Source organism: Hypomesus nipponensis, chromosome 22, assembly GCF_054491055.1.
Source record: "Hypomesus nipponensis isolate SF chromosome 22, ASM5449105v1, whole genome shotgun sequence".
Taxonomy (NCBI): Eukaryota; Metazoa; Chordata; class Actinopteri; order Osmeriformes; family Osmeridae; genus Hypomesus; species Hypomesus nipponensis.
In genome coordinates this window covers 9,023,381-9,043,881 of record NC_140382.1, presented here as the reverse complement: position 1 = coordinate 9,043,881, position 20,501 = coordinate 9,023,381, and the positions used below count along the sequence as shown (strand labels likewise).

Genomic DNA, 20,501 nt, shown 5'->3' with positions numbered 1-20,501 from the left:
TTGCAGACCAGCAAATTAAGTCCCCCTCCTTGAGTTGAGATACTGCAAACATAAAGCATACATTCTGAACAACTGCATGAACCAGTATTAGCTAGTTTCCCTAGAGGCAGAATTAAGTCTTGTTATGTGGAACTGTCAAATGTGAAAAGAGGACTTGTTATTCATTTAACTCTTCATTACAGTCTATTCCAGAAGCATGATAGTGGCAAATGGCAGTTGGTAATAGAATGAATAATACATGTAATGAATGTGTGAACTGTGAATGTTCAGATATTAGTCATTTTCTGCTGTCAATTTGACAAAACTGAAATCAACAGCAGAACAGACTATTTCACAACTACATTCTGTTAGTTAAATAAATGTATGCAATGATCTAAATTTACATAGTGGGCTATGTAACGCTTGTTTACTTCCTCTTATTTTCTGGAAGGAAGAAAGAATAAAGGTTACTTGGGAGCTTCTGAATACCTTAAACGCTTTAGAATGTTGGCGCTCTACGTCGAGTGTATGGATTTCAAACCAAGAACTATGTTCGTAGTGTCAGCAAAGGTGATGGGGATTATGTATTGGTATTATTACACATTTTAATTTAAGTGGGGATAGGGAGTGTTAGTGCCTTGGCATTACCCTGCCACCATATCATTTTAGTTTTGTAAGGACGTCTCTCTGACGGCAGTTGCTCTGAAGAAGGCCACAGTGAATGTTGTCGCATGGAATGGCCTACTTTGCATACGGTTTAAAAAGCCTAGATGTTCTGTCTCCTGTGATGATATGCACTGTCAGTATCACATTTTGCAATGGACTTACCAGACCTCCTTTTTTGCTTTGTGCTTGTATTGCACTTTATCTCCCACCTGTCTTCTCGGGCCATCAAGATACTTTTCCTCTAAACAAGCCGTCAAATAGCTAAACTTTTACTGTCTTACCTGGTTAAATAAAGGTGGAAAGAAGACATTTTGCTTTGCTTGGAGGAAGTGGGGGATCGTACAAACAGATAAAAAACGATTTCACCGTGGAATGGTTGGTCGAGTAACCAATACCCTGATTGGTCGGATTTGCTCTCCTCCCTTCAGTTTAAATGTGTGAATAACTGAAAAATATCTCAGTCGGAAACAATCAGGGCAACAAGTGACACAACATTCCAAGTGCCGCAACTGCCAGCATGTACAAGTTTTATTCTCGATTAAATGGCCAGAATTCGGGTCTAATAGGATACCCCTGCAATGCTTTCGTTGGCATGGCCAAATTCCATCGGCCTAGTGGTAAGTTTCCTAGGTGATATGTCTACGAAACATCAACCTAACCTGCGTTTCCTTCTGGTAAAATTCAAATTACCAGATTGTGCTTGAAAAATGTCGTTTCTGTGTCTATATGTGTCTAGTCGAACATATCTATGTTCTATGTCTATGTTCCATAGCTAGGAACTTTTTCTACATTAATCTGAAGCGGCCCCTTTCAAAATTTAAAGTGCCACACACACTGCGCATGCAGTATTTTCATCAGCTGGTTTTGTGTAGATTAAATATAACCAATATATAATATAAATGCACCCTATCCAGTGTATATTAGATTGCAGTCATTTAGTTATTTATATGAGTTCATATTGACGTCTCCTTCAACAATTCAATCTTTAATTTTCAATTCAATTTCATCTTTGGTTAGGCCTACACCTAGCCTACTTCTGCGTCTGCCAAAGACCTGTCATTGACACTGATCAATGTCGACATTCTGTCCAATTTACTAACCAATTTAGGTAAATCTGGTGTATATAAATCCATGCTTTCCACTAACAATAGCGTACATCAGTATTTCTCAAATTACTCACATGCCTGTATGGTACACTGACACTGCTTATTTGACTTTGGCCAGTAGAATAATACGAAAGATTGACCTTGTGACATGCTTCCTTTGCAACTGATTCAAGCCGCAGCTTGCATTACATTGCATTGGTGTTGTGTAATCCTGCGTTTGGCATGCCAACCCACGTCAAGAGGTGCAGCCCATACAGTTGTTATATCTTCACCAGTGGCGTCTTCTCTTCTTCAACCTCCCTTTTTTTGGTTAAGCACAAAGGTATTGCTACCGAAGATGAAAACTATAAACTGTAATCATAGATCATAGGAGTTTACTAAAATCTGGGAACATCAAAGTAATAAGATAAGGTAGGCTAGGCTATCTAATATTATAGTGCTGGACTAGGGGCAGAGCCAAACCTTTTGGGTTCAGCCCCAACCTAGGACCTAGTCAAGGTTTTATGTGAGCTTAAAGGAAATTCCAATAATGTTCCAACAATACTGTTCCAGCAGTGTTTCATCCTTGGTTTATTTTGTGAAACCACTGTCAATCAAACTTGAGCAAAGAAGTTCAGACAAGACTTGGAGGCACTGATTCTCAAATTTGAATTTATTTTAAATATTACTTAATACAGCATTAGGCCTAAGTGTGTGACCCTAAATGTAGATCCTTGTCATAGGCATACTTGTGTGCTACATTGTCTTGGCAGGGAAATATATTTCTGTTAAAACGTATAGTACCACAAAAGTAAAAAAAACATGCATCTATTTCCATCCACAATAAAAACCCTTCCTTTAACTCTTTCAGGTGTGTTGGGTCAGAAGTCAGCCCTTAAGTACCCGCCCCCAGACCTTTCTCCGATGCCTCCATGTAATTTCAAACCAGATGAATATAAGGTAAAATGACAACCGGAGGTCTGTACAGAGTTTTTGGTGAGGGTGTCAGCTTAATCCACTTAATCATGTAAGCTGAATTTTCTTACTCCAAAAATGTGTTACATGTAGAAATGGAAATTGACAAACAAGCCCAACCAGTAATATAATATTAAGCAAACAAATGTATTTGGATAGAATAACAACTTGTGTGACTGCCACCCTGTAGGACCTGTCAAAGGAGCGTATGATGGAGATCCGCAGGCTCAACTGCCACCCAATGATAATGAAGGTGACATACTACAAAAAACCTGTGTTCATCCACCAAGGACACATGCAGTGGCTATGGGATGTTGACGGCAGACGCTACCTGGACCTGTTTGCTGGAGTTGCTACCGTGAGCGTGGGGCATTGCCATCCGTAAGGTCCCTCACAGTTCAATGCAAAAAAAAAAAAATGCCATTGTTCTATTTTATGTTGAGTGCATTTCAGCATTGGTTTATATTAATTTACAAATATGTTTTTTTCCGAAGCTCCAATTGCATATTTCCTAATAATTTATATCTTTCATCCCTATTAAATTGGAGAGGGCAGTCTGTCTGGCTCGCTTTCTAAATCTCAGAAGTTGGAGAAAACTGTGTTTAGTCTTTAAGCATGGTGCTCAACTGCTTGTAGTGACGGTACAACAACTATCCCTTAAAAAAGACACATTGTGACACTGATATGAGTTGGTGCAGTCTACCAGATTGTTGGTAGGATATAATTCCTAGTATTGTGTCTGTGCAGAAAGGTGAGGGAGGCTGCAGAACAGCAGCTCAGGAAACTATGGCACACCACTAATATCTATGTGTACTCTCCTCTCCATGAGTACTGTGAGAAGCTAGCAGCCCATTTTCCAGAGCCACTAAAGGTAGGAGTACAACAACAGTCAAACCGTGTATGTATTATGTGTAAACCCAATTTTTACTTACTTTACCAGGACCTGAATAAATATTAGTTCCCTAAAAATGCTTTTCTGAATTACTCAGGTTGTCTACCTGACAAACAGTGGCTCTGAGGCCAATGACCTGGCTATGCTCATGGCTAGACTCCACACTGGCAACTTTGACATTATAACCCTAAGGTGAGGTCACTGATCACTATCCAGGAATAAGATCTAGCCCTTAACACTGTACGCTTATATATGTAAACAGTGACTACGTTGAAGTGCACAAAATATCATATTTTTTTCATATTTTATTGCCCTAGTCCGAAAAAGACTATATAATTACTAATACGTTTGTTTGGCAAATGAAAATGTTTATTATACAAATATTCCCGTTTACATGCTGTGCATACACCGGTTAACTGGTTTGAGTCCAACACACAGAGCTGACATTAAACACGCAGTGTGTGTTGCAAACTGCTGTAAAAACCTCAATTAAGACACATATCCAAATGTGCAGTACTATACATACAGCCTACATCAACATATCCCACGTCTTAATCAGAAAATACTACATTTGGAATATGGCCTAATTCAGAATATCCAAACAGAATTGTGTTTACATGACCCGTTGTATTGTCATAGTTGGAATAAGTTGAATATGTGTGTGCATTTAAACGTACTCAGCGATAAAATGATATATAAGAGGATACTAGGATAGTATGACGCATCCTCTTTTATGTTGGATGGCTTTAGATCTTAGCTAAGGTACTGCTAATATTAAAGCTATTATACTGGAGAGTAAAAACATTTTCAATGGAGATCTTCATTTAATTGTTCTCTTACTTCAAGACTAGGCGTAATCCATGTTGGGGAAACTGGGCCTATGTGACCTATTCTTCACAGTCTGGGATTAGTTGATGTACCTGTGTGTGTCTTTCTTAGGGGTTCCTACCATGGCGGAAGTCCTCAGACAATGGGTCTGACCTCCAACTCAGCATACAAGTACCCCATTGCCTCTGGAATAGGCTGCCACAATGCAAGTCTATGTTGGGTCATCTTGGCATACCGTTTTTTCTTTTTATCACTGCGTGTGAGTTCCCTGAAGTTTATGGTGCTCCTTTCTCCTGACAGACCATGTGTCCTGATGTGTTTAGAGGGCCGTGGGGAGGAAGTCACTGCAGAGATTCCCCAATACAGACTAGCAGAGAATGTGACTGCTCCAAAGGTACACACACTTTATGATGTTACACTTAATGACACATGCAACCAGTACTGTATGCATTAACACCAACAGGCTCACAAACATACACTCCTATGCAAACAGGCCAACGCTCAACCTCCCTTAGGGGCTTTCACATCATATTTCTGGTTAAGTTGTGAAATTCATACACAACATTAAACTTGAGTTAATGCACCATAGCCAGGAGAATGCTTGAACACTCCTGGCTGGTCCTGGTTTGCTGATTTGTTTACTCACAGGGGGCTGTCACTAAGTGGCAAACAGGGAAGGAAGACAGATTTTGTGGTATTTTTTTTATAGGAGCCCATGTATGGAGTATGGTTTTCTATTCTCAGTGTGGGCTGAATAAGATAACTTAACCAATCCATCTGTTAAAGTCTACAGTGAATTCGACCTTTGAGTCGATAGGTAACAAAAGAAGTACAGCTGTGCTCAGGCCTTAAAACATCAATGCCAAGAATGGCACTTAAAATACAGTCTAAAGTTCAAAGTCATTCCCTTTAATGAAACATTTACCAATTCTAAGAAAATACCTCAAACCATTTACTTTATGACTTTCGTGTATCAACTAGTAACTGTACTACAAGTTACAGACTTGGGTCCATGGAATCTTTTCCATGTTTGCAGAATTTTGGAAGAATGAGGTTCAGATAGTGGTCTTGGGTAGTATTTAGCATAATTGTATTGAGTGTACAAACCATTGGTCCAGACATATAATCTTGGCAGGATGCTTCTGTTTGGCGACATAGTGCCCCTTGGAGCCCACCACCTGAACTAGCTGAGACCATTTTCATTACCTCATATACAGTACTATGAAAGACATGCTCATGATCACCCGAAACTATTACAAAGCTATAATCCATAACCAAATAAATACGTTAATTACGTCTTTATTGACTGCAGGTCATTGTCAGGCAAATGACAAATACATTGGTCAACTCAAAGAAGTGTTTGCTACAAGTGTTCCAAGTCGAATTGCGGCTTTCTTTGGAGAACCCATTCAGGTATGGCTTTTAATGTGATAAAGTGCCACCAACAACCTTGCTAAATGTTTCAAGGAAGTATTTTCTGAGTGAGTTTGATAAATCAGCCTGGGTGATTCTTGGCTGTCTGCAAGCTATAATAAATCATTGTGATTCATCTGCTGGCTGTGGCTCATTATAGACATATTCATTGTGTTTCGCTAATACTGTTTGTGTCACAATTGTTTGTATTTGAGTGAATTGGAAATGTATTTACAGGGTGTTGGAGGTGCTGTTCAGTACCCTAAAGATTACTTAAAGGACACCTACCGGCTTGTGAGGGAGCGTGGTGGCATCTGCATAGCTGATGAGGTTACATACATTCCTTGTATACTCGCAGTGCTTTACATGTTTCACAAACATATTGCATAAAAAATACTTCCAATACTTACACTAATACTCTATATTCTGTAGTTGTTTCATATATTAATTAAACTATCAGAAACTCTCTAAACATTCACAGTCATACTGTGTGTGTGATTTTGGTTTGGATCTCAGGTTCAGACCGGATTTGGCCGTACAGGAAGTCACTTTTGGGGATTCGAAGGTCATGATGTGATGCCAGACATGGTGACCATGGCAAAGGGCATTGCTAATGGATTCCCAATGGGAGCTGTTGTCACAACACCAGGTTAGACCAGCAATTTATTTATGTATTTATGTAATAATACCATAGTTACGTCCCATTGTTACGTCCCCTTCATGTATTTTTATATGTATCCGTCTAACTGCCTAGCTCCCTAGCTATTTGTCTATTACACAGCCATAGTAACCTGGTTACACTGAAGTCATCACTTCCACACTGCTTGGTTGGACATGCTAAGTGTGAGATGTGAATAATAATAAACCTTGTGACTGGTTATTGATTTGTTTAGCAAATAGCTGGAATCATGTTTGCAATTGGTGAGAAGCTTGGTTCACCCTCACCTCCTAGTTAGGCTATATTAACCAGGACATCTTGTCATTATGTCCTGTCTTGGCACTGCCTCCATCATTGACTTCCTCGAGGGGTGTTACAGCCTCTTTGCTGTCTTTTCTTTGTACAATCTTTCATCTCTAATATCCTGGATCATAGTGACTTTCAAATTGATCATAAGAACGTGATTCATCTATTGCTTTCAAACAATGATTCCAGGTAAAATATTTCAATTTAGTTATGTTTAATACATTTGATTATTTTCCAGAGATTGCCGCTTCCTTTGCCAAGGGAGTCCACTTCAACACCTTTGGAGGAAACCCTGTGGCTTGTGCCATTGGCTCTGCAGTACTGGATGTAAGAACAACACTTTCATTCTAGCTCTATGATTGTGAAAAAGGTACTGTGTGTGGTCAGATCTAATTGGGAAAATGTTGCCACAATACATTGGAAATATGAACCTCAACTTCTTTTCCATAGAAAGCTGTACCACTCATGCTTGAGCCATAGACATTTTTACTTGCTGATGTATTAAGATGCTAGATTAAGTGTCAATTGATATTGACTTGACCACCCCCATCTCTGGTGTACTGAATTACAATGTGGACACACATTGACAAACATAATTCAAACATAATTTGCTAGCTATCTATATTTGCCAAATATAGATGTTGTATTGTCAAATAATGTTGCTTCCGCCAACCACTCATGACTTCAGTTGCTCGTCATTTGAAACCGTATGTACACATACAAATTTGTCATCTACTGACTTTTTGTATGTGTGTGATGTATTTACCTAGAGCAGAAAGCAGATTTTAACTGCAGTCATTTTCAATATAACAGTTCATGTTCAATTGTCAAGATGGCCGTTATTTGTATGTTCACTTTCAGACAATCAAGGAGGACGGCACCCAGAAGATCAGTGATGAGGTGGGGACTTATCTATTGACAGAGCTGGCAAAGCTCAGGGACAATTATGAGATCATTGGTGATGTTCGTGGAAAGGGCCTACAGATTGGTGTAGAGATGGTGAAAGACAAGGTAAGTCATGATGTTATAGTTGTATTTTTTAGCTTAATTTTGTCTTAATTGTGAGTCCTTTTTAAATCTGATACCATGAATTTTCATACCATACAGGTTGAGTGTGTACAATACACACAATGTGTTGGCCTGAAGCTAACAACTTTTGTCTAGGGGGGAGGAAAAACATTGCGAAGACTGAAAAGGTTAATGTGGAGGAAAATGTAGATGGTCCATGTGAGAAGGGTTGAACATAAGGGAGTGTGCAATGTCTTGTTGACCCCATGAATAACTCTTATGTGACTCTACCTCATGCGCTGGGCATGGTTCAGACCAGTACTAGTTACACATTACACTGGAGGCAATTGTGCAAAAAACACTGTGCTACGTTATGTCATGTTTTGTTCCCACTCTGGACATGTTTTCAATTACTTATGTATCCCAGGACATTTTGGCAGATGGTAGATCTAAATGGATTACTTGGACAACATATTACAAGTGAAAGACATCAACAACCTGGCTTTCTGTTTTCCCTCTACAGGCTAGCAGAGCCCCCCTGCCTACAGAGGCCATGAATGAGATCTTTGAGGACACCAAAGACATGGGTGTTCTCATAGGGAAGGGTGGGCTGTATGGACAGGTAGGATCACATTCCTTCCACACTGTTTGAGTGACAATAATACATGTTTTCATATAGATGGGTGGAGATGTTTAAAAGGATCACCTTTCCCTTGTTATAACAAATTGCACAATAGTGTATCCTGACCAGGTAAACATCTGTCGATGCCATCACAATAACCTTTTTCTAAATCCTATGAACGGTCATAATTCACAGTATATTTCAGTCCAAATGACTGTAAAGGTAACCGTGGAGTTCATAGGAATATAAATACATATATTTTTATTTCACAGGACATGGCAAATAGAGTAAAGGGGTATAACATTGATAAGTGTTCTGTCTTTTCTTGTCTGCAAAATAACTGGAATTCTTTTGGAATGAGCCACCTGCCCGAGGCATTTTATTATTATTCTCTCAGTATTTCTTTGTATTATTCATCCCTCTGTATCCAGACATTCCGGATCAAGCCTCCAATGTGCATCACCATGGATGATGCTAATTTCTTCCTGGCTGTGTTCAACCAGGCCATTCAGAACTACCTGGCCAGGAAATGATCCTAAATGTTTTGCTCTCAGCAAGAGCCAAGACAGGGAACCAAGTTGGTTCTCGATTAATCTTTGTTTTACTCAATGTTCCACATCCCTCTCACCCAATATCCAAGCAAGGGTTATTTGAATGTCCACATACTGTACTTACATAACTAAGACCCTACAGGGTCCTCCTACTCACTGTTTTATCTCTTGTTGCCTGATTGGTGTGCACACTGAGCTCTCCTGGTATTGTCGGCGTAGGAGTATTGAAAAGAGAGAACCAGGAGATTACATATAATTGACATTTTAATTTTTTTACTTGGCTTTAATTAATAGTCTGTACGTAGCTGGATTTAAATGTGTACATACACCATTTAAAAGTTATGTAAATGTATTACTTCTAACCCACTACCCTCAGTAAAATAAATACCTTGCAACCAAGTTGTGTAGTAAACCTACAACTTTACCCCAGGGGAACTTGCAGAGGGCCTTTCCATTCTTTAACATTTCTTGGAAGGCGCAGAGGCTCCTGCCTGTAAAGTGCGTGGGAGACTGACGTGTTTAAACATGCTTCATGGTGAGATATTCAAACCAGCCTCCTCACTTGTCTAACGCTTGAAATGGTTCCTGCCCGAAAAAGGCAGAAGCATGTTTATTGGTTGTTTATTGGCATAAATGCAAACAAGCAGTATCACTTTCAGTGTTTTGTTCCATGTGAATGGGGCTATTGTCATTTCTCTGGGCACAGTTGAAACTCTTGGCACACAGTTGAAATGTCTGGCCCGATGGACGTTCTTCAGTTGTAGGCAGACAACTACACAGGATGAAGACATTTTTATGGTGTTAAAGTTTTCTGCAGCCAGGTCATGGAAGTGCTTGCATCGGGAAAACTTGTGTTGGAAAGCCACTGCTTTGCTGATTGTTGTTCAGATTGTTCAGGAACCATCCACATTTTTAATATTTATGGTGAACAAAAGATGGGACGTTCATTTCCTGATGAATGTAACTACATTTAACTTTCAGTTCTCTGTCCTCTGTGTTCTATTGTCTTATAGGCCTGCTGTATTTCCACCAGTGCTATGGTTTTTCTTGTATGCCTTTGAATCCCTGGGTGGGAAATGCAGCCCCAATTTACATGTATAAATAAGGTGTTAAATAAAAATAGACGCAGTGGTTGGAGACAAGCAGGTCATCTCATCAAAATGCCTTTCACAATAACATTGTTGCCATTTTTATAATATAGAAAAACTACAAACAGCTATTGTGTGACGCTGTCCATTTTAGACAGTCTGAGCATTAAAATTTCAGACGGCTCTGCTTGTAAAGCTCCGCTGACGAATACCATCTCACCACCATGGATGTCACACCTGCCATTTTAATTAGATCATCTGGACCGTAAGTGTCGCTATCTGGACTTCTTCGTGTCTTTCTTGCTCCTTGCAGTGCTGCGTGGAGGGCCAGAAGAGAGGGCGGTGGCATGACCCGTGGACTTCAAGTGGTCAAACAGCTTGTTTCTGGTAGAAAACTCGTAGTGGCAGGTCACACAGTGCAGGTTCCCCTCTCTCTGGAAAAGGGTTCGGGCGGGGGGGGGTTAAGGAGTTTGTTAAGGTATAGGCCTACTACTACGGAGACTACCTGACAGTCAGGCACAGATAATTGACAGCAATGGCAGGACTAATGCGTGAGGTGGTGACGCTAGAGAGGGAGCTAACTTTAGAAGGAGGCAGTTGATACATACCTCAGGTGCTTGCTCTCCTCCTGCCTGGGGTTTCACATTCTTTTTTAAATCTTTCTCTTTGCTCTTCTTTCCCTTCGCCTTTACAGAACTGGTAGGAACAAACAACAAACCATAGAAAATGATCAATTCACTCAGTCCTGAGTTGAAAAAAATATTGTTAGAAGTGTAGAGACAGAACTAGAATATATGATTACACATGACCAGGTTCAAGTAAGGTTTAGGGAAAGAAAAACAAGTCCCACTTTATTTGTACTCTTAATTCTAGTGTTTATCACTCATGTCAGTTATTTTCAACTACAGAAATTGCAGTCATTGACCACATATTTCCTGAGCAATCCACCTTGTAACGTGTTAACTTGTTGACATTTTGAAATCTCATGGCTCTTTTTTTTGCCATTAAAATATATTAATTTAATTGGTATTATATTTAAGTTGAAAAGGCTGAAATTATGAAATTCAAAAATTCTCAGGTAAAGGTCACCTCTTTGTCTCTGAAGAGTGGCCATCCTCTTGTTCCACTGGCTCTGTCGGGCCCTTTGAGGGCTCTGCCAGTGTCTGGGCTTCCTCCCCTTGGCCCATATCCATGGGCGGGGGGGTGTCTGGGGATTTCTGGGTTTCAGGAGGGGTGGACTCTGACACAGGGTCACCCTGCTCTTCCTCTGTGACACTCTGGGAGAATAAGATAGAGATAGATTGGTGAGATAAGATACACCCATAAATAACAATTGCCATCGAGATTGAATTACAAGGGCAGGACATAAAATGACTCACTTGCACAACTTTCTGTTGTCTCTTTTTCTTCTTCTGCTTTTTGGACAACCTGAGAACGTAACATAATTCATGATGATTTCTGAGGGCGTTCTCCTTGTTAAGTTACTTTCATAAACTACATCAAAATGATAGGAATGAAAACTTTCCTTATGTTAGGTTCAACATTCAAACTTTTGTATGTGTATGTACTCGGACATGGTTTCCCTTGTTAAGGTAATTACACACTTCGGTCTCAGTACGTCATCATTGGCCCCCTCGTCCTCCCCCATCCTTCCACCCTCATTCTTGTCGTCAGAGTTTAGACTCAGTGACTCCTCCTCGTCCTCCAGCTGTTGCCGTAGCAATGCCACCAGCTCTCTGTGCTTTTTGGACTTCTCGTGATTCTTCATGCTGCAGAAGAAGAAAAAGACCAGAACAGAATGCAACACTTGGTATGAACTCAGTTGCTTCACAGAATCACACAGGAAAATGTACTTGACTGTGATCAAAGAGAAATAGATGGCTATTGGGCAGAACCAAAAAGCAGAAGTGTAAAAGGGATTAGGGGATAACAGAAAGCCTTGTGGTCACCAAATCTCTCACTGATCTAATCCTAAATGTGTGCCTGCATTTTTGGAGAAGCACCTATAGGTCCTGAGGGGGCCCTGCATACTCACGCTTTATCCGATTTGAAGAACTTGTCACATGCAGGGCAGTAAAGGTCATTATAGTAGTCCATGACCTCATCCTCTCCATCTGGTAGCTCATTGTCTGTGGGAGAGAGACCAGGTGTGTCACACGGGATTGGCCCCCTCATATCTCTTAAGTGCTGTGCACATAAACACTCATACGTAAAATCCTACATGGCTGGCGTACTGTATGCACATTATTTTAAGTACAAATCTCTAAATGGATGACTACAACAACTAAATCTAACTACTGCTAAATACTGTAGGTGGGCCTAGTTTTCAAATGGTTTGGGCTTACTATGCTATACACACAGATTGCAACAGATAAAAGTAGATAATCAGAAAATCCAGACGAGCATTGCTGAACTTCTGACCTCCCATGCTCTGGTCCGGCTTGTCTTGAGCATCTGCCTCCTCTTCATTCTCAGAAGCGTCGCCAAACTCCTCCTCGTACTGGGCCTCTATCTGCTGCAGCTCCTTCTCCAACTCAGACATGGCCGCCCAACTCTGCTCTTTATACTCCTCTGCCAACCTGGAGGTTTTGAGTACATAATTGGGTGTGTGTATTTGTGTTGTGTATTGGTGTGTGTTTAAAAACATTCTGCACTGTACTTGCCCCTTACAGAGAATGTTTGGGGTTGGCCCTGAGAAGCCAGAGCTTACAAATATTCAAAATAAGGTCAACCTGCTCTGGGCTTAAGGTCAATGCGAGGCTACTACAGAATGTGCAAACAGTCCTTTAGTATGGGATTAAGCATACTAAATTGCTGTAGCTTAATCCCCACTTTAAAAAAATGGTACTTGACAAAGCTACCATTTGTTTTCCACGATTGGTTGGGAGCCCTGTCACTCACTTGGCCTGGTTGAGTTTCTGCTTGCGTCTCAGCTCCTCCACTTTCTTGGCCTTTTCCGTGTTCTGTTCCTCAACAAGCTTCTTGTGGGCCTGTACTCTGCGGTCACGCTTGCGCACATAGGCCACTAGTTGGCGCAACAGCTCACTGCGCTCCTTCCTGGCCTTGTCACGGACCTTCTTGTTCTCCTTCTCCATGGCTCTTTTCTCCCAGCGGTTGGATGCCTGGCGTGTGTCGTACTCCTCCTTCCAGGCAAAGTTCTTCCTGGTGGAGAAACTCTGCCAGTAGCCATAGAACAGGTGCACTACCTAAGGGGAGGGGGGGCAATAAGCCAAAAATCAGTATCTGGACCAAAAGCACACAGATTTGTTAATTCTCCATTTTGTTCTCCAGTTTTATTCCAAATATGGTGCTGGAAAAACAAAATCAAAAGTCAAGTCTGATTTCTATGAAATATGGAATATACAATGGTGAATGCCAATTACTTTAGTCAGTTTCAGGTTATCAGGAAATTGTGCATTCTTCATTTACTGTGGAAGGGTACCAACAAATTTGAGCACGTCTGTATATTGATTCTACACTACTGGAAGGAAGCATTCAAAGCTGATAAATAAATGCTTTGTCCTTTCTCAGCACAATGATGGCATTTGTACTGGGAAGGCCATGCATGTGTTTCGCTATCTGTGTGAGCAGTTATTACCGTGTCATAATCGCTCTGAGAATCACCAAACGTAGGAAACTCATCATCCTCCTCGTCCTCTTCTTTGCTGTGCTCCATCTCCTCTTTCACAATGGACTCATACAGGTTTCTGTACACAGTGTAGAAACCCTGGGGGGGGGGGGGGGGGGAGGGAGGGAGGGAGGGAGGGAGGAAGACAGATACAGTTAATCTGTCAACCCAGCTCTCCATATCAAACAAATACTGACATTGCAGCATTTGACAAACAATAGACTGCAACACAAACACTGTGGTAATATTGCAAGGGTGATATCACAACCCTCACTGAGTCACGCATGTCAGGAAGGTCTGGCTGCATGTGCTCTGTTTGCTCCCATTTGCTTCATTTACAGCATACTATCATGTGACTAAGCATCAGAGAAGAAAAGGAAGAATGTATAAATAAATGGATGGAATAAGAGAGTAAATTGAAAATAGTTCCATCCATAATGTGCTATTGCTATTACACCAGCTTATACATGACCAGATGGGGTTCTGAAATGAGAAGTTGATGTCCAAATCCATAGGTTGAGGTGATAAGCATTATGAAATAATCAGATGTAAAATAATTCACATTTTGAGTTCAGTCAGGACACTCACGTATTAGATTTGAGCATTTATTGATACCATGACATGGAAATAAGTTTGACTTTGGCGGAGTGGATGATCAAAGGGAAGTGCTCGATGTGACACATACATACATGACATATGAGGCAGGGAGCAATAGAGATCTAATCCCCCTGATGGATATAACATACAGACAGCAAGGGGGAGAAAGGGATGGTGGAGGGCGGCTGCAGCACTGATCATACAACCACCGCGGTGAGTGTGTGTGTATGGGCTTGTGCTGGCTAATGTGCTGGTTAATGTGCAGGCTTGGTGTGGTAATGAGCGGGTGACGCTTGCTGCCCGAGTGCCATGCCTGAACTAGCTTTGCTCATTTGTGGCAGCAGAACATGTGCAGGTATTTGGCTGTGTGTGTTGTTGTTATTCTACTATGAAGTTTGCTAAGAAACACCAGGAACAATATGTTCCCTAAAAGAAAACTTATAACAATCTAATTACCTGTGCACAAACTAAGCTGACATTTGGTAAATAAATAAATACGATTTCCATCGTCCATTATAGGCTCTCTATCCACATTAGACATTTGACTACATAGTTATTAATTTCCAAAAAAATGTGTCCCTAGCTCCTTTCAATAATAAAAAGAGCTGTACATACTCTGCAATGCATTGAGCACATTACATTCATTCAGTCAGTAATATTCAGCTAAACAGTGAGAGGATTGAGGAAGGCCCCACACTAGGGCTGTGCGATATGACCAAAATCTCATATCCTGAGATAGATCCTTTCATATCCCGATAACAATAGGCTACACACGATATGGCACATTTTTGGTAAATTAAATGAATAAATCGTTTTTATAAAATGACAACATGGAGGGGCCAATCTCTTATTAAATGATATATACATACATACACACACACACACACACACACACACACACACACACGACAAATAAAAGAAGATCACTCATATTTGAGTTGTTCTTTTCAACCAAAATTTTGGTCACATATGCTCCCGAAATTGTAACTGTGCAACCTCAAAATATATTTGGGAGTGTAGTGCTTGTACATTATTGACTGGACAGGTTCAAGTGGACACTGTACCTTGAAGATCGCAGTGAGTTCTGGGCTACATTGTGGGTAGCCAGCTATGTTTTAGGTTCAAAAAGTATTGTCTTTGTAGGCCTACATGAATAAAAGACGCACAAAGTTGTGTGCCAGAAGGGAGAAGAACTTAACTTCCAAAAACTGTTCTGCTTTTTGGAACAGTAGGACCTACATTTAACCTTGTGTAGGGCCCGCAGAGGCTATAGCTTCATCTGTAAGGACTTCCCAATGACGACAGTTACAGTTGATTTAGATTTGCTGCCAACTCCTGGTAGTAAATTGTCACTGCATGTTTGTATGGCCACCACAATATTAATACATAATTATAATATGACAACAGCTTTAGTAAGAACATATACAGTACCAATCAAAAGTTTGGAATATGTGTCCAAACTTCTGACTGGTACTGTATATATATATAATGTATTATATAAATACCACTAGACATTTAGAATGCAACTGACCATCTAGAACAAAAACCTAGGGGGAGACAATGAGGCTTATTTGATATTACAAATACACTCACCTTCTCATCATCTCCATAACCAGAGTAGCAAGACACGGTGAAGTACTGGAGCAGATCGATGCTGTTGTCCTCATAGTCTCCACTTACTCCTCCCTTCAGGAGGGCTTCTCTGTGGTTATCATACCTGAAAAGGACCAGAGACTAAATGGACTGTGAGAACAGGTTTGTTCTCTAGATAGTATCTAGAGGTCTTTGAGCTGAGGTGAAGGCTTATGTGGATAACTATTATATTTTTCCACATTTAACATCAGCATGGAGAAAGGTATCTAGACTCTATTGCCTAGTTCCCCAGAAAGGGATTAAGCCTAGTCCTAAAGTAAGAGCACATTTCAATGAAGATCTCCATTGAAAACGTTTTTAGTCTAGGACTAGGCTAAATCCATGTCTGGGAAACTGGGCCTATATGTCTACGCCAGTCCATAATGATGAGAAATTGACTCACCAAGCCCTTTCCTGTGGGTCACTCAGGACATCATACGCAGCCTGAAGAAGCTTGAAGTGCTCTGCAGCCTCTTCGGGATTGTCCAAGTTTTTGTCTGACAATAACAAAATACTGTCACACACTGACACAGAACTAGTGACAGTTGAAGAAAAGACGTATACCCGAAGAACCAGTCGATTGCTAAACTAATCATTTATTTTTCCTTTAGGCTACTGATAAATACTATAATTTATCATGGCTGGTTATGCATTTTTATGATTTCTGCCTTGGGAATATGATACATGTTTGTGATCGGACGTATTCCGGGAATTGGCAATTGAATGTGGAACACAGTCACAGCCACCTCCGGGCTCAATGGATACATTTCGAGCATATCTTGCTATTCTACCATCAGAGGACAAGTCCGCAAAGATATGCAGGTGTGAACCTGTGGTCTTGATTAGGCGGACTATTATCAATCATTATGGGGAATTTGAATAAGACGCGGTGGTAATCTCTGTTTATTAACTGTTAACTGTGTATATGATCATTTAGAATATAAACCTTCAAGTTTTCATATAGTGAAATAAAACAGCCCTGTCATTTTACATACATAACATTACTGTCAATTTACAATACTGATATGAACAAACAAACCGGTTGGGAATTATCTAGCGCTAGTAACTAGCTAAATCATACCTGGATGCCACTTCAAAGCTAATTTGCGATAGGCCTTCTTCAGGTCATCATCACTGGCGTCTCTCTTGACTCCCAACACCTCGTAATGACACTTCATTTTGACTTAATTTGCTTCCCAGCAGAAACTAAGGTTGGTAACTGACTATACTCTTTCACTGTTCTCTTCTTGGCTTGCTAACGTGATGGCTATGGACTGGTTCTGTATGTCGTGGTAGGCTAGCTACAACTAGAACACCCGCTACCGTAAGAGTACTTCTGATTAGTGAGAAGAAATACAACAGAGCTAGCAGCTTGTTAAGCTCGCCATGTTAAAAATATTTATTAAATATCCCATTATACAGCTACATTTCTTAGTGTCTAGCATCATTGTGGCATTACTATATCTCCCCCATACATGCTACTCTCAGCTCAATCTTACGTATACACACACCACACGACAAACTGACTGGCTGAGTCGCGATCCATTTGACGTCATTCAACATCGACGTTTGGTCGCAATTCCCCCTGTTTGGCCGGTGTTCCGGAGAACTCGGTTCCCGTTACCCATTCCTTGCACGTGCGCGAAATCATAACGTTCTCTCTTGTTGCTTGGTGGAGTTGAATGTTATTTATATAATCGTAGTATATTGCGAATATCTCCGTATCTCCTGGCCATTTCAGTTTTAGTTCAATGAAGGATAACGTGCTGTATAATTAGATGTTCGTAAGTGGGAGATATTACTGAATTACGTATTTTGTTGTCTTATATCCTTGCCAGTTCCAATCTACACATCCATACCCAATAACGATTTAACTCTTAAATGTAATAGTAGCCTATGTATGCATTCTACTTGTGTTTACCATGTGCATTGTTAGACCCAGGAAAAGACAAGTGTTGGTAAATTGTTAACACTGAAGGAATTCAGGTTTATTTTACATGGAGAAAAAAGAAAAAAGGTATAGCGACTTTTCAGAGGTTGTTTAGAGCATCTACATAGACTGCTGGACAATCAAAATTGGAGCACTGAACATGTGTGCAGACTCTTGGGCTGCAGTTATAATTTTCTTCTTACTTCTAGATAATTTTCAAAAACAGACAATAGCAAAGGCAGGGTATGTTGTCAATGTTCTTCCAAAATGGTAATATGAGGAGACTTCCAATATGCCATCTTCCAGAGCGCCATTAGAACACAAGTAAATTGCTCAATGTTCTTGTGGATTATTCACTAGCGCATCCTCTGTCGTTGAAATTTCTTGTGCTTGTTCTTTTTAACAACTTTGACAGTAGGAGCCTCCAGCTGTATCTGTACTGGCTTCTCCTCTGCAGGTGTCAGGAACACATCGGCGGTGACATCCTTGTTCACGTCTTCCTTTGCCTCTGTTCTCTTCAGCTTCTGCAGCTCTTTTACCATTTGCTTCTCCCTCAGCCTGGACGCTGTAGCCATCCGGATCAACCGTCGATGCTAAGGATATGGAGGAGAGGCAACCATGAATCAATCATGGAAGATCCATTCAAGCGTCAGAAAGGTTTAATTGATATAATGTTTATAGACGTTAACAGACTCAGTGGGTTCCCTGTCCCTGATAATTTGTGTTCTTGGATGAAGTCATGTGGCCTTAGAGAATATATTACCGTATTGGGGGACTGAAAGTGTGGATTTTCAAAGAGGGTGGGGCCACCAAAGCTACCCTGGAATATCTTAATAAGGTTGAGGACAAAACGAGGGCCAATTTCAACCAGTGCCGCATCCTCCTCAATGATCTGTAGGACACAACAAACTTATTTTAAACAAAACCTCAGATGTTCCATTTCCTTTTCAGAGGACATTAAACAAAATATGGATGAACACTTAAATTCAAAATTGTTCCTTTTGCTAACCTGATAGTTTCTGAACCATATCCTGTTGTCGGCTATGGTAAACGTGAATACATGGTCCACAAAGGGCTGGCTTTTTGGGTGATACTGAGGAGTCGAAAATGTCTGGAAAAACATGATAAAGTGTGACTGTGAATCCATTTTAGCATGACTTTAAATCTTGATGTATCCATTTTAACATAACCTTACACAACAAAATATGTATGTAATCAACTAACCTGGATGAATAATTCCTTCAGCAGTGCATAATGTGGTTCCTTGTCAAATTGCTAATAGACAGGAAACACAATTATTGTTATTGTCAAGACCCACACCAAGAACTGCAAGATAAGAGAAATATTAAATACTCACAGGATCAAATGAGAGGAGGGGTCTGGATCCTTTGAGGCAGTTTCCTGTCATTTTAAGTTCGGCGAGTGTGTGAACTAAAGTAGAGGAAAGACACTACAAGTCAGTAAAGCATTTTGACATAGCCCAATCCATTACTGATTAGGACAACACAGGATATTTATGAAGTGCTGAAACATTACAAAACACTTGTGGTTACTTACTATTCTGAACTAAGAACTTCGCAGAAGGGCCATGGGGAACATTAGCAATCCTGTAAAAAAATAATTAAAAAAACGTATTGTTACATGATTCTGAAATGGTCAATGAGTAAAAAAGAAACATGGTTCAACCAAACCACAATACGCACCACATGTAAAGATCCTGCTTTTTCTTTGCTTCAAAGAACAGACATTTGTTGCAGTTCTTGATTTCACATACTTCATTTATGACGAAAAGTTTATCTTTTCTGTCCATTTTTGTATCTGTGGAAATGAAGCATACAGTTTAACATGGTGGGCCTACACCTTTCCTCAACAACGTCAGACTCTGAATTCAAGTGGAGTTTAGAGTGCAGTACTAGAGAATGGGACTCAAACCTGCTTTAGTGTGCGGCATGATTGTTCTCAAGTCCTGCATCAAATGTCGGGTTCTGAAATTTATGCCTCTGGAAGAAAACACCAGAACTCTTTCTTTGTTCGTCCACTTGCCCTGGTAGGTGAAAAAGTGTCATAAGTTAAGTAAATGAAACACTATGGTGCTAACGAGTGTTGTATTGGTTAACCTGTTTGTTTGCTAGCTTCACTTGCTATTGCTAGTGCTAACTACAGTAAGTAGTCATTGTTGGACCTTACCATGGAAACAGGCGCAGGGACGATAATTTCATTACTCCGCTCTTGCACAGTGGTATTTGGTGGCTGGTCTCCATTTTCGGCGAATTTAACTTTTTTCCCCTTTTCTCCACCTGGACTTGCTCTTCCACGTTTTCTCTTGAGCGGCGACATCTTGCTTACAGTAATATAAGCAGCGTGGTGCGAGACTCGCAAGTAATCTAATGTCCGGTTTGTTTCCTTAAACCTTTTTCAAAATAAAAGTCAAGAGACAACCTGTACTGTTTATCCTTATTCAAAGGTAAACTTGCTTTCCCAAATTGACAGGAAAACATCAAGGGAACAGTTACATGCATGTTATCAAGATAATAAAATAGCCTAACATTAATGACGATAGTCATTCAACTTAGCAAACATGAATGACTTTAATGATTTAACTTAGCAAATCTTTCATAGACCTATTTCTAGCCTAGGGTGGTC

At 40.4% G+C, this 20,501-nt stretch overlaps 3 protein-coding genes across 3 annotated transcripts; 1 reads left to right on the top strand and 2 right to left on the bottom strand.

Moving 5' to 3' along the window:
• The first annotated feature begins 1,086 nt into the window (after positions 1 to 1,086).
• Positions 1,087 to 9,382, top strand: agxt2 (alanine--glyoxylate aminotransferase 2). The gene is made up of 14 exons (XM_084687585.1): positions 1,087 to 1,262; positions 2,602 to 2,690; positions 2,896 to 3,086; positions 3,453 to 3,576; positions 3,695 to 3,789; positions 4,537 to 4,630; positions 4,726 to 4,819; positions 5,738 to 5,838; positions 6,076 to 6,168; positions 6,355 to 6,487; positions 7,041 to 7,129; positions 7,664 to 7,813; positions 8,334 to 8,432; positions 8,864 to 9,382. The coding sequence occupies exons 1-14, from the start codon at positions 1,163 to 1,165 to the stop codon at positions 8,963 to 8,965; spliced, it is 1,554 nt and encodes a 517-aa protein (XP_084543711.1). The 5' UTR covers positions 1,087 to 1,162; the 3' UTR covers positions 8,966 to 9,382.
• A 178-nt stretch (positions 9,383 to 9,560) lies between these two features.
• dnajc21 (DnaJ heat shock protein family (Hsp40) member C21) lies at positions 9,561 to 17,469 on the bottom strand. The gene is made up of 12 exons (XM_084687584.1): positions 17,010 to 17,469; positions 16,332 to 16,425; positions 15,890 to 16,013; positions 13,670 to 13,798; positions 12,973 to 13,277; positions 12,493 to 12,650; positions 12,107 to 12,200; positions 11,676 to 11,840; positions 11,451 to 11,499; positions 11,161 to 11,348; positions 10,680 to 10,767; positions 9,561 to 10,505 (listed from the first exon to the last, which is right to left on the bottom strand). The coding sequence occupies exons 1-12, from the start codon at positions 17,104 to 17,106 to the stop codon at positions 10,347 to 10,349; spliced, it is 1,650 nt and encodes a 549-aa protein (XP_084543710.1). The 5' UTR covers positions 17,107 to 17,469; the 3' UTR covers positions 9,561 to 10,346.
• A 418-nt stretch (positions 17,470 to 17,887) lies between these two features.
• On the bottom strand, positions 17,888 to 20,253 carry brix1 (biogenesis of ribosomes BRX1). Its single transcript, XM_084687586.1, has 9 exons — positions 20,046 to 20,253; positions 19,791 to 19,902; positions 19,562 to 19,676; positions 19,416 to 19,465; positions 19,216 to 19,289; positions 19,083 to 19,133; positions 18,868 to 18,969; positions 18,622 to 18,750; positions 17,888 to 18,451 (listed from the first exon to the last, which is right to left on the bottom strand). The coding sequence occupies exons 1-9, from the start codon at positions 20,193 to 20,195 to the stop codon at positions 18,215 to 18,217; spliced, it is 1,020 nt and encodes a 339-aa protein (XP_084543712.1). The 5' UTR covers positions 20,196 to 20,253; the 3' UTR covers positions 17,888 to 18,214.
• Between the last annotated feature and the right edge of the window lie 248 nt (positions 20,254 to 20,501).

Coding starts and splice junctions, on each gene's coding strand:
- agxt2 (XM_084687585.1), top strand. CDS start 1,163: ATGTACAAGTTTTATTCTCGATTAAATGGCCAGAATTCGGGTCTAATA. Junction 3,790..4,536: donor TTTGACATTATAACCCTAAG/GTGAGGTCACTG, acceptor TGTCTTTCTTAG/GGGTTCCTACCATGGCGGAA. Junction 6,169..6,354: donor GCATCTGCATAGCTGATGAG/GTTACATACATT, acceptor TTTGGATCTCAG/GTTCAGACCGGATTTGGCCG.
- dnajc21 (XM_084687584.1), bottom strand. CDS start 17,106: ATGAAGTGTCATTACGAGGTGTTGGGAGTCAAGAGAGACGCCAGTGAT. Junction 13,799..15,889: donor GTTATGGAGATGATGAGAAG/GTGAGTGTATTT, acceptor CCCCCCCCCCAG/GGTTTCTACACTGTGTACAG. Junction 10,506..10,679: donor GAGGAGAGCAAGCACCTGAG/GTATGTATCAAC, acceptor ACCCTTTTCCAG/AGAGAGGGGAACCTGCACTG.
- brix1 (XM_084687586.1), bottom strand. CDS start 20,195: ATGTCGCCGCTCAAGAGAAAACGTGGAAGAGCAAGTCCAGGTGGAGAA. Junction 19,290..19,415: donor GAAGTTCTTAGTTCAGAATA/GTAAGTAACCAC, acceptor CCTCTACTTTAG/TTCACACACTCGCCGAACTT. Junction 18,751..18,867: donor TATGGTTCAGAAACTATCAG/GTTAGCAAAAGG, acceptor TGTGTCCTACAG/ATCATTGAGGAGGATGCGGC.